Source organism: Saccostrea cucullata, unplaced genomic scaffold (genome assembly GCF_032062105.1).
Source record: "Saccostrea cucullata isolate Sc308-1 unplaced genomic scaffold, CSIRO_AGI_Scuc_v1 ctg99, whole genome shotgun sequence".
Taxonomy (NCBI): domain Eukaryota; kingdom Metazoa; phylum Mollusca; class Bivalvia; order Ostreida; family Ostreidae; genus Saccostrea; species Saccostrea cuccullata.
The window spans coordinates 142,114-155,375 of record NW_026939269.1 but is presented as its reverse complement, the minus strand read 5'-3'; the positions used below and the strand labels follow the sequence as shown (position 1 = coordinate 155,375).

The 13,262-nt window shown below is 34.8% G+C and overlaps 2 protein-coding genes across 2 annotated transcripts; one reads left to right on the top strand and one right to left on the bottom strand.

Annotated features, from left to right (window-relative positions):
• Positions 1–900: 900 nt before the first annotated feature.
• LOC134252687 (uncharacterized protein DDB_G0280579-like) lies at positions 901–2,757 on the top strand. Its single transcript, XM_062735184.1, has 4 exons — positions 901–1,021; positions 1,154–1,263; positions 1,390–1,464; positions 1,815–2,757. Exons 1-4 carry the CDS (start codon positions 1,008–1,010, stop codon positions 2,531–2,533), a joined length of 918 nt encoding a protein of 305 aa, XP_062591168.1. The 5' UTR covers positions 901–1,007; the 3' UTR covers positions 2,534–2,757.
• A 415-nt stretch (positions 2,758–3,172) lies between these two features.
• LOC134252683 (uncharacterized) lies at positions 3,173–11,435 on the bottom strand. The gene is made up of 3 exons (XM_062735180.1): positions 11,366–11,435; positions 4,370–4,472; positions 3,173–4,190 (listed from the first exon to the last, which is right to left on the bottom strand). Exons 1-3 carry the CDS (start codon positions 11,433–11,435, stop codon positions 3,173–3,175), a joined length of 1,191 nt encoding a protein of 396 aa, XP_062591164.1.
• Positions 11,436–13,262: the final 1,827 nt, after the last annotated feature.

Here is a 13,262-nt window from a genome sequence, read left to right as displayed (position 1 = left end):
TTCTTTACTTTCTTTTTCAAGTGCTATCATAAATCATATAGGTAAGTGGGTGGGAATCTAAAATGTTCTTGGTTTAGAAAGCTAAATCTATTCTTGTTTTCAATTTAAGTATGGGTCAAATTATTTCAATGCTAAAATATCTAAGTTTTATAAATAAAAGCACAAAAAGATAAACTCAAAGGGTCACATTAAATTAGTTCTGACATAATGATATTATGAGTACAAGTGATTGGATCATTCATTACATATACATATTGAGGAATGTCATGGAGATAATACCAGGAAATACCTTAATAACCAAGAGAACAGGGTATAGTTAAATTCATTCATAAAGAATCGTTTTCACTAAATATTCCTTTAATTAATTTATTCCGAGTCTTGCCGTTGAAAGTTTGTTATAATATACCAGTAAATTTTAATGGTACACTATAAACAATTTTCAATGACAAGGCAGAGAATATTATTTTTTTTTCTTTCACCAAAATCTTTTGGTATGCAAGTGTACCACCATAAATTCAAAGCTACAGAATATTTGCGCCTTACCTATAAGTTATTGCTATCATCAATATCTGTCTCATTCTAATTATTTATAGCATTCTGTTTACTGCAACAAAAGCTGTCAACAAATTACCTCAGCCTTATCTGTCAAACGTTATCGTAATAACAATTCCGAGTTTACTCAGGTGTGTAACTAATGCCGCTAAATTACCTGGATTTTACATCTGCTTTCTTCCCTTAGTATGCTACAGTTGGCGCTGTTGTCTACCAGCAGTTTAAAATGGTTATGCCTCAAAGATCACATAATATTTTTCTATTGATTACATGATGTTATTAAGGCGCGTCGACGCCACAGCACATTCGATGCACTGGGGCCCACTCGATTGGGACCCTTCTTATTCCGGAATAATCATTCTGTCCGCTCGATTGGTTCGGAAGGTTAGACTAAGAAGGCCTTCCCAGCCTCCCGCGTTAGAGAGGGAAGGTTTATTTAGACGAAGCATTCCGGTATGGCGGCGAACAGGTGGGTGAAAACTCTGTAAACTTTTTTTATTGTAAATAAACCAAATTAGAAGCAAAATAAAGTTGCAAAAAGTATTTGTGATAATGTTTGAAGGATAATTTCTCTTAAGTGGCATTTTTTTCTGTTGTGTAGTAACAATCAAGAAGCATTGGGAACAAACACAGTATCATTCACAACGGACGATGGAAAAAATGTTCTTTTACAACTGGATGATAAGACTCTCGAGAACCTTCAGAATAATGGTAAATATTGTGTCCATCATTAAAATCAAGTTAGAAGAACTTTTCTATCCGTAAATTCCGTTTGAAAATGTCTAATTATATTAATTTCTTTTGTGTTTATAATGTGAATGCGGTTTTTATTTTTAGATCCCAATACAATTGAGTTCGTATTAAATTTAGTAGCAGAACAGGAACAAGAAGAATCCGAGGAAAACGAAATTGGTATGTATGTTGTAGATATATTATATAATATGTAAATATAATAGGTACAAAACAATGAAAATTGACATTTTTTAAAAAACCTTTTTTAAATGTAATTTAATATTATAAAAATAAATATTTCTTTGATCATAATTACAATCAATTTCAAATATGGATAAAGTATAGGCCATGCCGCAAGGAAGTAGCATTTTATTACTACATTTCATAAGCTAAACAGTGACAACTTAGATGTATTCCTCTTAATCTGTGAAATAAGTTCTCCAGTGTTGTTATAATACTACCGGTATATATGATTGAGCACTACTGAATTATGTGTTGCTAAGTTTCTCTAATTTTCTTCAATTTTGTAGAGGATCCAAAACCTAGTGGAGAGGCTATCACTCCAACTAATTCCTGGACCAAAGAGAGATCAAAAGTTCTTCTACATGAATATAGAGAGAGATATTTGCAATTCAATAGCCCAACACAGAAGAAGAAAACTTTATGGAGGGAGATTTGCCAAGTGATCAATACAGAAACAAAATCCACATTCACCAGCCAGCAAGTCGAAGGAAGATTCAAAACAATGCTTTCGTCGTACAGAAAGTACAAGGATGCAAAGAAAAGAACAGGCACTGAGCGAAAGGAATACGAATTTGCCTCCGAAATGGATGATATCTTTGGAAATTCGCACTCTACAACCCCAGCTTTTGTTGTTGAAAGTAGTTCAACAAGTACCTCTACAGCTACAACCCACAGGAGCAGAGCTAAAGAACCAAGTCCTAGTACAAGTAGTAGCAGTGAAAGTGTGACCAATACTGAATCAGAATCAAGTAAAGACAATGAAAAACAAATTAATGAAGGGAAGGCAGGGAGAAGAAAAAGGAAACATCATCCCACAACAGGTGCATCTCAGTTGATAGATTTCTTAAAATGCTATACAGAGAAACGGGAAGAAGAGGACAGAAAGAAAGAGGAAGAGGAGAAACGACGAACAGAAACCATGCATAAAGAGCACATGAAAATGCTCTCAGGGCTAACCAATATTATCGGCAAACTTGCAGATGTAGCTGCAGCTGCAAAGAAATAGAAATACATATCTGTAATAAGAGGGACATTTTAAGTTGACAATGTCAATTATTTTACTTTTCAAATTTCAAAGTTTTTGTTTACACAATGGTGCAAATATCAAGGTTTTGATATTACGTTATAATCAGTTTGAACTGTATTGAGTACATATTTCAAAGCAAAAAATGTAGGCATTGTACTTATCAGTTTGTCTGACCTTTGTTATTATTTATGCAACAAGGAATGTGTTACATACTTTTTATTTTTACATTGTTTTGTTACTATTTTGTTACTTTTTCAAAGAAAATATAAATTGTTTTCAAACAATCTTTGTTATGCCAATTATTCTTTGTGACCTTGACCTCTGACTTAAAAAAAATCTTAAAGTTGGCCTTTTTTCTCCCAGGCTTTGCATGTGAATTCTGAAAGACCAAGCATCAGTCATCAGGAGAGTTGAAGGACAGTTAGACAATTATGTAGACAAATATATAACATCAAATATAGAATATTGAAAAAAATAATAAGATTTTCTGTCTTTGGAACATTTATTCATACAAATTGACAAGGGCATAAATGTTTTCTGCAATATAACATATTTTAATCTTGTATTTGCTTAACACATAGGAATATAATGATGCATGTATACAAAAAACTGTTAAAGTCATGGCTGGACATTTGAAAGTTGTCTGGTTAGGAACAGCCGTTTCAAGTTACCTTCAGCAGTGTCTGTAGTAACTTCAGCAAAAACTTGTTCATCTACCTCTGTTTCAAAGTTTTCACCAAGCTCATCATGATTGATGATACAAATATTATGCAACACACATGCGGCAACAACAGTTTTCACAATGTATTCTATATCAACCATGTTAATGTGTTGCAGGCGCCTAAATCTTCCTTTTAATACACCAAAAGCATGTTCAATGATGGCCCTGGCTCTGCAAAGTGTTTTGTTGAACATCTTTTCAGCTGCTGTCATATTCTGACTTTCCCGGTATGGTTTCATCAAGTATGATGAGAGTGGATATGCTCCATCTCCTACAAGATGATGTGGTCCACATAGCTGTGCCTGGTGTTGAAAAACTTCAGAGTTCCTGAAGACCCTGGCATCATTGACACGCCCAGGCCATCCACAGTTAATATCTATAAATAGTCGGTCGTGTCGACAAACAGCTTGTAGGATAATTGAATGAAAACTTTTTCGATTCACGTAATCGGCCTCATTTTCACCTGGCGGTGTTATGGATATGTGAGTTCCATCAATTGCCCCAATGACTCCCGGAAACCCACTGAAATCCTCAAATTCTGACATAATTTCTTGTTTTTCTTCATTGTTTGGCCACTTTACAAATTTCTTGCACAAATCACTAAACACATCTATGAGTCTTCTATTATGAAGTATCAATGTGGATTCTTGCACATCAAATCTATCCGAGATCGACCGAACAGTTTCCTGCGTACCTAAGTACCAAAGCAGCATCATGAGGTCTTTTTCTAGAGTTGTTTGTAACCTTCCGCCTGTCAGCTGTCTTCTTTGTAGAGTTGGAAAATTTGCCAAATGATTTAAAATACATTCAAATGTCTCCCTTGATAATCTGAAATGTCTTTTGAACTGTTCAGGCAAATACCCTGGAATAATTCTTTCGACATAACCATCTATTTTGCTAATATCATCTCTTACTCTGCAAAAATAAGCATAAAACCCTTATAATGAATTGAAAATATATAATATTTTCATGACTAACTTTTTTAAGAAAAAAAAAATATTTTTTTCAGTTGAATGTTCTTCAATATATATATTCTCCACTCTTAGTATTTACGATTTAATTAAAAAAATTATTATAATAATCAGTGTACTTACACAGCTGAGCTTGCAATGCATGTAAGAAAAACAAAGTCATCTCTTCGCCTTTTAGACCTGACATTTAATGATTTAAGGGATTCAAGTTCTAAAACAGACACAGCTGCAGTAATTGCAGAACATAGCAACTTATTACATTCAGCCATATCCTATACCCATCTGAACACTCGATTGAGACATATATATTCCAACCCTTCTGACATTCCCTTCTGCTTCTAGAAGGGTCCCAATCGAGTGGGCCCCAGGTGATAAAACAACGACACCTTGATTACATCCGGGTACTGGCGCAAGCGCGCGAAATGTAAAATCGATATCACAACCTTCAGTCACAAAAAAATATTCAAGTTCTCTCTCTCTCTCTCTCTCTCTCTCTCTCTCTCTCTCTCTCTCTCTCTCTCTCTCTCTCTCTCTTTTGCCCCCATGTAATCGAAGATTCGGGAGTATGTAGTTTTTGCCATGTCTGTCGTCTGTCTAGCTGTCTGTCTATTTGTCCGCAAAACTTGACCATTGCTCAAACAAAAGTTAAGATGACTGGGTGAGGACATGACTTTTATATTCCACAGGTGTATTCCTTGTAACAAGTCCTTTCTTTGGGCACCAGCAAATTTGACTTTGACCATGGAGATGACACACTTTTACACAAAAATATTAAAGTTTTACTTTGGCCATAACTTCTTGAACGGTAGTTGCTAGGACTTTCATACTTCACATATGTATTGTTTGCGACAAGACCTTTCATTGGATATCTTTGACCTTACAGATTGACCTACTTTTAAAAAACTTTGGAACGGTAAAGGCTAGGGTTTTCAAACTTCACATTTGCAATCCTTTTGACAAGACTTTTCATTGGATACCAACCACTCTGACCTTTTGCCTTGACCTTGGAGTTTGACCTACTTTTAATTATTTTTTTTAACCTAGGCCAAAACTTTTGAACGCTAGGGCAAGGGCCTTCATACTTTACATATGTGATCCTTGTGCAGGACCTTTCATGCATTGGATACCAAAGCTTTGACCTTGACCCTTAAGTTTGACTACTTCTGAAAAACTTTAAACTTTTAACTTTTAAACAAGTGGTGTTAGAGCTTTCATATCTCACAATTGTGTTTCTTGTGAGAAGGTCTTACATGGGATACTAATATAATTGATTTGCATGTGAGAAAGTTAATCTTCATTATGTTGCCATACTGGGGCATCAGTGTTTCACAAACACATCTTGCTTTTTTCATAGGCGTCGGATCCGGGGGAGCAAAGGGGGCTAAGCCCCCTTCCCATTTTTTTTTTTTTTTTTTTTTTTTTTTTGCAAAAATATACATTATAAAGGCATTGGAAATTGGGATTTACGTTTTTTTGTTGGTTTAGCCCCACTTCCAATTAGCCCCCTCCTGCCACTTTCAATTTGCTTCCGACGCCTATGTTTTTTATGCCCCCGTAAACAAAGTTTCATGGGTATATAGTTTTTGTCGTGTCTGTCTGACTCTGTGTCCGCAAAAACTTTAGCCGTGCCCATAACTTTAAATTTAGTGGAGCTATGACATTCATATTTTACATGTGTATTTCTTGTGACAAGACATTTCTTTGGGTACCACCAAATTTGACCTTTTGACCTTGACCTTGGAGTTTGACCCACTTCTACACAAAAATTCCAAACTTTTACTTTGGCCATATCTTTTGGACAGTAGACACCAGAATATTTATACTTCAAATATGTATTCTTTGTGGAAAGACCTTTCATTAGATACCAACAATCTTGATCTTTGACCTTGACCTTGGATATTTAAGTACTTATGAAAAAAACTTTAACCTTGGCCATAACTTTTGAATGCTAAGGGACAGGGCTTTCATACTTCACATATGTAATTCTTGTGAGAAAACCCTTCATTGGATACCAAGAACTTTGACCCTTTGACCTTGACCTTGGAGTTTGACTACTTTTAAAAAGCAAACATTAACCATAACTTTTAAAGGGTTAGGACTAGAGCTTTCATACTTTACATATTTAATCCTTTTGACAAGACCTTTCATTTGATAGCAGACCTTTGACCTTGACGTTTGACCTACTTTTCAAAATTTTTAACCTTGGCCATAACTTTTGAAGGGTTAGGGTTAGGGCTCTTCCATGTTTTACATATATATTTTTTGTGGCAAGACCTTTCATTGGATACCAATTACCTTCATCTTTTGACCTTGACCTTTGAAATTCCCGTATTCATGAAAAACTTTAACCTTGGCCTGCTATCATTTTTCAGAATTGTATTTCCAGTGAGTTTGCATTTTAAAAAAGTTTAATCTTCATTTTGTTCCCATACGTATGCTGTTTTTGTTTTGGTCTAACAAAGGTTGGTCGGGTAAGGTAATAAGATGACAGGAAAAGAGGTGATATTATAATAAATTAATGTTTAAACAGGAAGATATCTGTCCGAAGTATCTGACATTTTTCAGGTTATTTTACTATTTTGATATTTTACTTTAATGGGACGAGAGAGAAAAAGCCTGGAAAACGTCAGACATATTGGGCTGTAAAAAGGTAGTATGATCAAAGCCTGTCACTGGTCTAAAGAGAGTAGGAAGGTAGAGGCGGAATAGGGGGGGGGGAGGGGGTAAAAAAGAAGAAAAAATAGGACAGTAAATTATGCAATGCGTTAAAAATAATATAAAATATTTCAGTAAAATCATTTGCTAGAGAGACATAAAAACAAGATATGTTTGTGAAACACTGATGCCCCTGTATGGATTCATAGCAAAAGTTAAATTTTCTCAAATGCAAATCAAACATGTTGATACCCAAAGTAAGGCCTTCTCACAAGAAATACAAATGTGAAATATAAAACCCTTGCACCACTGTGCAAAAGTTATGGCCAAGATAAACGGGTCTTTTAAAAGATAAGTCAAACTTCGGAGTCAAGGTCAGAGGGTCAAGATTGTTGGTTTCTAAAGAACCTTGTCACAAAGATTACATTTGTGAAGTATAAAAGCCATAGCCCTAACTGTTCAAAAGTTTTTATAAGCCGAAGTTAAAGCTTTTTTTTTTAAGTAGGTCAAACTACAAGGTCAAAGGATCAAAGTTGTGGTTGTACAATGAAAGGTCTTAGCTTTCCACAAGGATTATATATGTGAAGTTTGAAAGCCCTAACTCTTACGGTCCGGCTAGGATTAAAACTATTTAAAAGTAGGTAAAACTCCAAGGATTAGATCAAAAGGCCTAAGCTGTTGGTATCCAATGGAATGTCTTGTCACAAAGAATACATATGTGAAGCATGAAAGTCTTAGCACCAACCGTTCAAAAGTTATTGCCAAGGTTAAAGTTTTTCAAAGTAGGTCAAACGTCAAGGTCAAAGGATCAAAGTTGTTGGTATAGAATGAAAGACCTTGTCACAAGAATTATACATTAGAAGTATAAAAACCCTAGCTCTTACTGTTCAAAAGTTATGGCTAAGGTTAAAGTTTGGATTTTGGTGTAAAAGTGTGCCAATCTCCAAGGTCAGGGTCAAGAGGTCATTGTACTGACCATAGAACATACGAAATGATGCCTTTAAACGAGACTGCTGATATTCTTGTTTCATCAGCTTGTTTGCCAATAATTTATCCAGTTTTAGAAATTGTACATACGTAGAGCATGCTCTTGCATATCGAATCAACTGAGCTATATAAACTCCGTATGCAGGTGAAGAAGGTATATTGCTGCTTAAGTAAGGAAAGTTGACGATCTAGAAGTTCAAGTCATCACGTTTATTAACAGAGTAAAATCATATTTTATCAACTGAGTGAAACATCCAAGTATGAAACAGGTCGACTCTGCCGTTTCTGTGAGTTAGGAACAAGTAGCTTTATGCATATATCTGCAGGCACACAGTATTTTGTTCATTGTAAATTTTTTTTTTTATTATAAATTTTACAGGCAACAGATACCTTAGTCAAATCTATCCTGCATTTTCTACCGATGGCGAGTCGTTCTACTACAACTTCTTCTCTTCGAGACAAAAGAGTTCCCTATCCCGATGATACATTGAATAAATAATTACTATAAAACTGTCAGATTGTTTCCAAACAATTTTAAGAATCTTATGTATAATGTAAATTTCTTTTGAAAGAGAAATAAACATAAAAGTCTTCGAGTTTTAAGAAAAATGTAACGAGTTACCCTTCTTGATACTTCTCGAAATGGTTGAAATCTTGTATATGTATATACTAACTGGGAAAAAGCAGACGGAGAGTGATTTCAGGTATGATTGATAATGTATGAAACCTGCTTGATTTTTTTAAACATCAGAACAGAATTTATTTCATAAATACAAGTATTATGGATTCTGTTGAAGATTACGCCAGGCGATGGGCAAGATGTGAAAAGGAAGACATTAAAACGTTGTCAGAATAGCTGGATGTACCAAATCCATGTTAAAATCGCATATTAGAAGATTGAGGAGCAATATGAACCATCTATTCTTCCGTATTCAATTATCCAGAAGTGAAAAAAAAATTAGATAGATAACATGATCAGTACGTACTGGTCCCTGCTGACAAAGCAGGTAACAACATTGTCCTTGTTTTTGTAGGCTCATTTATTTAAGAAAATCTTGGATTTAATTCTACAAGTGGTAACCCAATTTATACTCATAGTTCCCTTTCTAAGGAAGAAATTCTTCAAAATCATATGTCAGTTTTGAATATTTTAATAACCCAAATAACCAAAATGAATTTGAACTACCATATACATATTTGATTCCGAAACTTCATAAGAATCCTTAAAAAACAAAGATACATAGCGGGTTCCAGTAAATGTTCAACCAAGCCTCTTTCTTTACTCACCACTAAGATATTTTGACATTAGTGAAAGAAAAACTTCAAAGAGTACTGTGCAACAATATATATGTACTTCAGACCACCTCTGGAATTTCCAATGGTCCATGTTTTAATCTCTCTTCACAGATTTGTATTGTCTATAGACTTTTTGAGCTCAATCACTGTTCATTATCTCTATCATCTTCACTCCAACACATGACAGATGGAAGTAGAGACACGAAACGCGTACAGAGTGTGCTAAAAGAATACTGGAAAAGCAAGGATGGGAAGGAGAAGGCAAAAAACCCCTACAAATCATGAACTTTAATATGTGAAAAGTGTAAAGATATCCTATAAACTCTCAGCAGCTTTCTGGGAGGACGTTGCAAACCTTTGGCTTAAACCGATATAACAAGACTTCATACAAACAATAAAGCTCTCCCTCCTGGCATATTTTATGGTCTTTTATCTGCAAGGACGTCATGATGGAACAAAGTGGAGGGAGGTCTAAGAAGGATCCACCATTAATATGAAATGTGTGGAGTGAAACATATGGAGATAACGAACAATATTCAATGCAACAATACAAAATAGGAGCAGACACGGACCGCCAAAACATCGGAGGTGGGATCAGGTCCCATGGAGGAGTGAGCATCCCATGCCGACCGGTCCCACCCGCCGTGTGCTCCTTGTCATAATCGGGAAATAACATAAAAATCCGTCGTCAATTCAGTGTATAAATAATGGACTAACAATTGGTATGAAAAAGTGTCAGTCAGCATTTGACTCAATGATAAATTGTATTTGCTGACAAGTTTATCGTATCGACCAACTTACGAAATGATGCCTTTAAATGAGACATCTGAAATTCTTGTTTCATCAACTTGTTTTTCAATAATTTACCTCATTTTAGAAATTGTTTATACGTAGAACATGCTCTTGCGTATCGATTATCGAATCAACTGAGCATCCGGAGTTTATATAGCTCAGTTGATTTGATACGCAAGAGCATGTTCTACGTATGTATAATTTCTAAAACGAGATAAATAATTGACAAACAAGTTGATGAAACAAGAATATCAGCAGTCTCGTTTAAAGCGCTCATTTTGTAAGTTCTATGGTCGATAAATGACCTCTTGACCCTGTTCTTGGAGTTTGACACACTTTTACACCAAAATTCGAAACTATAACCTTGGTCATAACTTTTGAACGGTAAGAGCTAGGATTTTTCTGAGCTTTGTAATTTCGGTAATTTTTTGCATTTAGCTTTAAAGTTAAGAAATGAAAAGATGTTGTGATTCATTCTTCGTATGTCCTATCTTTATATCTGTATGTTTGCATTCATTATGTGTTACAAAGATTGTTATGTTTCATGTACAGAAGCGTCATACCAAGCGAATTCGTTCTATAAACTAGGCGCTGTTTTTTTTCATGTATAGAACCGCCATAATACATTAATCTGTTTTTCTGTATTATACTTTAAGAAAAATGTGATAATAGATATGTATTAAGTAAATAAAGAATAATAATAATAATACTTCAAATATATAATTCTTGTGACAAGACGTTCTAATGGATATCAACAACTTTGACCCTTTGACCTTTGAGTTTGACCTACTTGACAATAACTTTTGAACGGTTGTTGCTAGGACTTTCATGCTTCACATAATTATGTATTCTTTGTGACAAGACCTTCCACTGGATACCAACAACTTTGACCTTTTGATCTTGTACTTGGAGTTTGACTTACTTTAAATAATTTCAATCCAAGCCGTACGGTAAGAGCTGGGACTTTCATACTTCACATCTATAATCCTTGTGGCAAGACCTTTCATTGGACACCCACAACTTTGACCCTTTGACCTTGAAGTTTGACGTATTTTAAAGAAAACGTTGATTTCGACAGTAATTTTTGAACGGTTAAGGCTATGGCTTTTATACTTCACAAATGTAAAATCTTTGTGACAAGGACTTCCTTTAGAAAGCAACAATCTTGACCCTTTAACCTTGACCCCGAAGTTTGACTTACCTTTAAAAGTCTCGTCCGCCTTGGCCATAACTTTTGAACAGTGGATCTAGGGTTTTGTATTTCACATTTGTATTTCTTGTGAGAAGGCAACATGTTTGATTTGCACTTGAGAAAATTTACCTTCTCTATGTTGCAGTTCGGGGGCATCATCACTTTTTCACAAACACCCACCCCCTCTCCGCCTGTACCTTCTAGTCTCTTTAGACCAGTGACAGGCTTTGCTAATACTACATTTCTATAGTCCAATATATCTGACATTTTCCAGGCCTTTTATGTATACGTTTTTTTTCTCTCGCCCCAATAAAGAAACATATCAAAATAGTAAAATAGCTTGGAAAATGTCAGATATTGTGGACAGATACATATATCTTCCCTTTTAAACATTAATTTATTAATATTATCTCTTTTCCTGTCACAATATCACCTTACCCGACCCACCTTTGTCAAACCAAAACAAAAACAATAAAAAAAACAAGATGTGTTTGTGAAACACTGATGCCCCCGTATGGCAACATAGTGAAGATTAAACTTTTTCAAATGCAAATCAATATCCAAAGTACGTAAGGCACACAAGAAATACAATTGTGAAATATGAAAGCTCTAACACCACTTGTCTAAAAGTTATGGCTATGGTTACAGTTTTTCAAAAGTAGGTCAAATTCAAGGGTCACTTTCAAGATCAAAGTTGTTGGCATCCAATACATGAAACGTCTTAAACTCACAAGGATCACATATGTGAAGCATGAGGGCCCTTGTCCTAACGTTCAAAAGTTATGGCCTAGGTTAAAGTAATTTAAAAGTAGGTCAAACTTCAAGGTCAAGGATAAAGGTCAAAGTGGTTGGTATCCAATGAAAGATCTTGTCATAAGGATTGCAAATATAAAGTATGAAAACCCTAGCCTTTACCGTTTCAAAGTTATGGCCAAGGTTAAAGATATTTCAAAGTTGGTCAATCTTTAAGGTCAAGGTCAAAGATTTCCATTGAAAGGTCTTGTCACAAACAATGCATTTTTGAAGTACGAAAGTCCTACCAACAACCGTTCAAAAAGTTATGGCCAAAGTAAACCTTTAATATTTTTGAATAAAAGTGTGTCAAACTCCCATGGTCAAGGTCAAAAGGTCAAATTTGCTGGTACCCAAATAAAGGTCGTGTCACAAGGAATACACTTGTAGAATATGAAAGCCATAGTCCCACCCAGTCAAAAGTTATGAGCAATGGTAAAGTTTTTGCGGACAAACAGATAGCTAGACAGGCGGACAGACAACTCCGTCAACTTCCCTTATTTATACGGAGTTATATAAACTCCGTATGCAGGTGATGAAGGTATATTGCTGCATAAGTAAGGAAAGTTGACGATAGAAAAGTTCAAGTCATTACGTTTATTAACAGAGCTTAGTTTGTAGAGTAAAATAAGATTTTATCAAGTAAAATATTCAACTATGAATCAGATGTGTCAGACTCTGTCGTTTCTGTGAGCTAGAAACAAGCAGCTTTATGCATATATTTGCAGGTACAACGTATTTTGTTCATTAAAATTGTAAATTTATTTATTTTATTTAAATTTTTTTTAAATTTTACAGACAAATACCTCAGTCAAAACTATCCTGCATGTTTCTATCGATTGCGAGTCGTTAAACTCCTTCTAAACACCCCCCTTCTCCTCGAAACAGTTACTTCGAAAGAGTTTCTTGTCCCGATGATACATTGAATAAATAATTACTATAAAACTGTCAGGTTGTTTCCAAACAATTTTAAAAATCTTATACATGAATAATGTGAATTTCTTTTGAAAGAGTAATGAACATAAAAGTCTTCGAGTTTCAAGAAAAATGTTACGAGTTAAGAAAAATGTTACGAGTTATCCTTCTTCATATTTATCAAAATGGTTGAAATCTTGTATATACTAGCTGAGGAAAAAAGCAAAGGAGAGTGATTTCAGGTATGATTGACAATGTACGAAACCTGCTTGAATTTTGCTTAACAACGGAACAAAATTTTTTTCATAAATACTAGTATTATTGATTCTATTGAAGATTACACCAGGCGATGGACCAGATGTGAAAAGGAAGACATTAACACGTTGT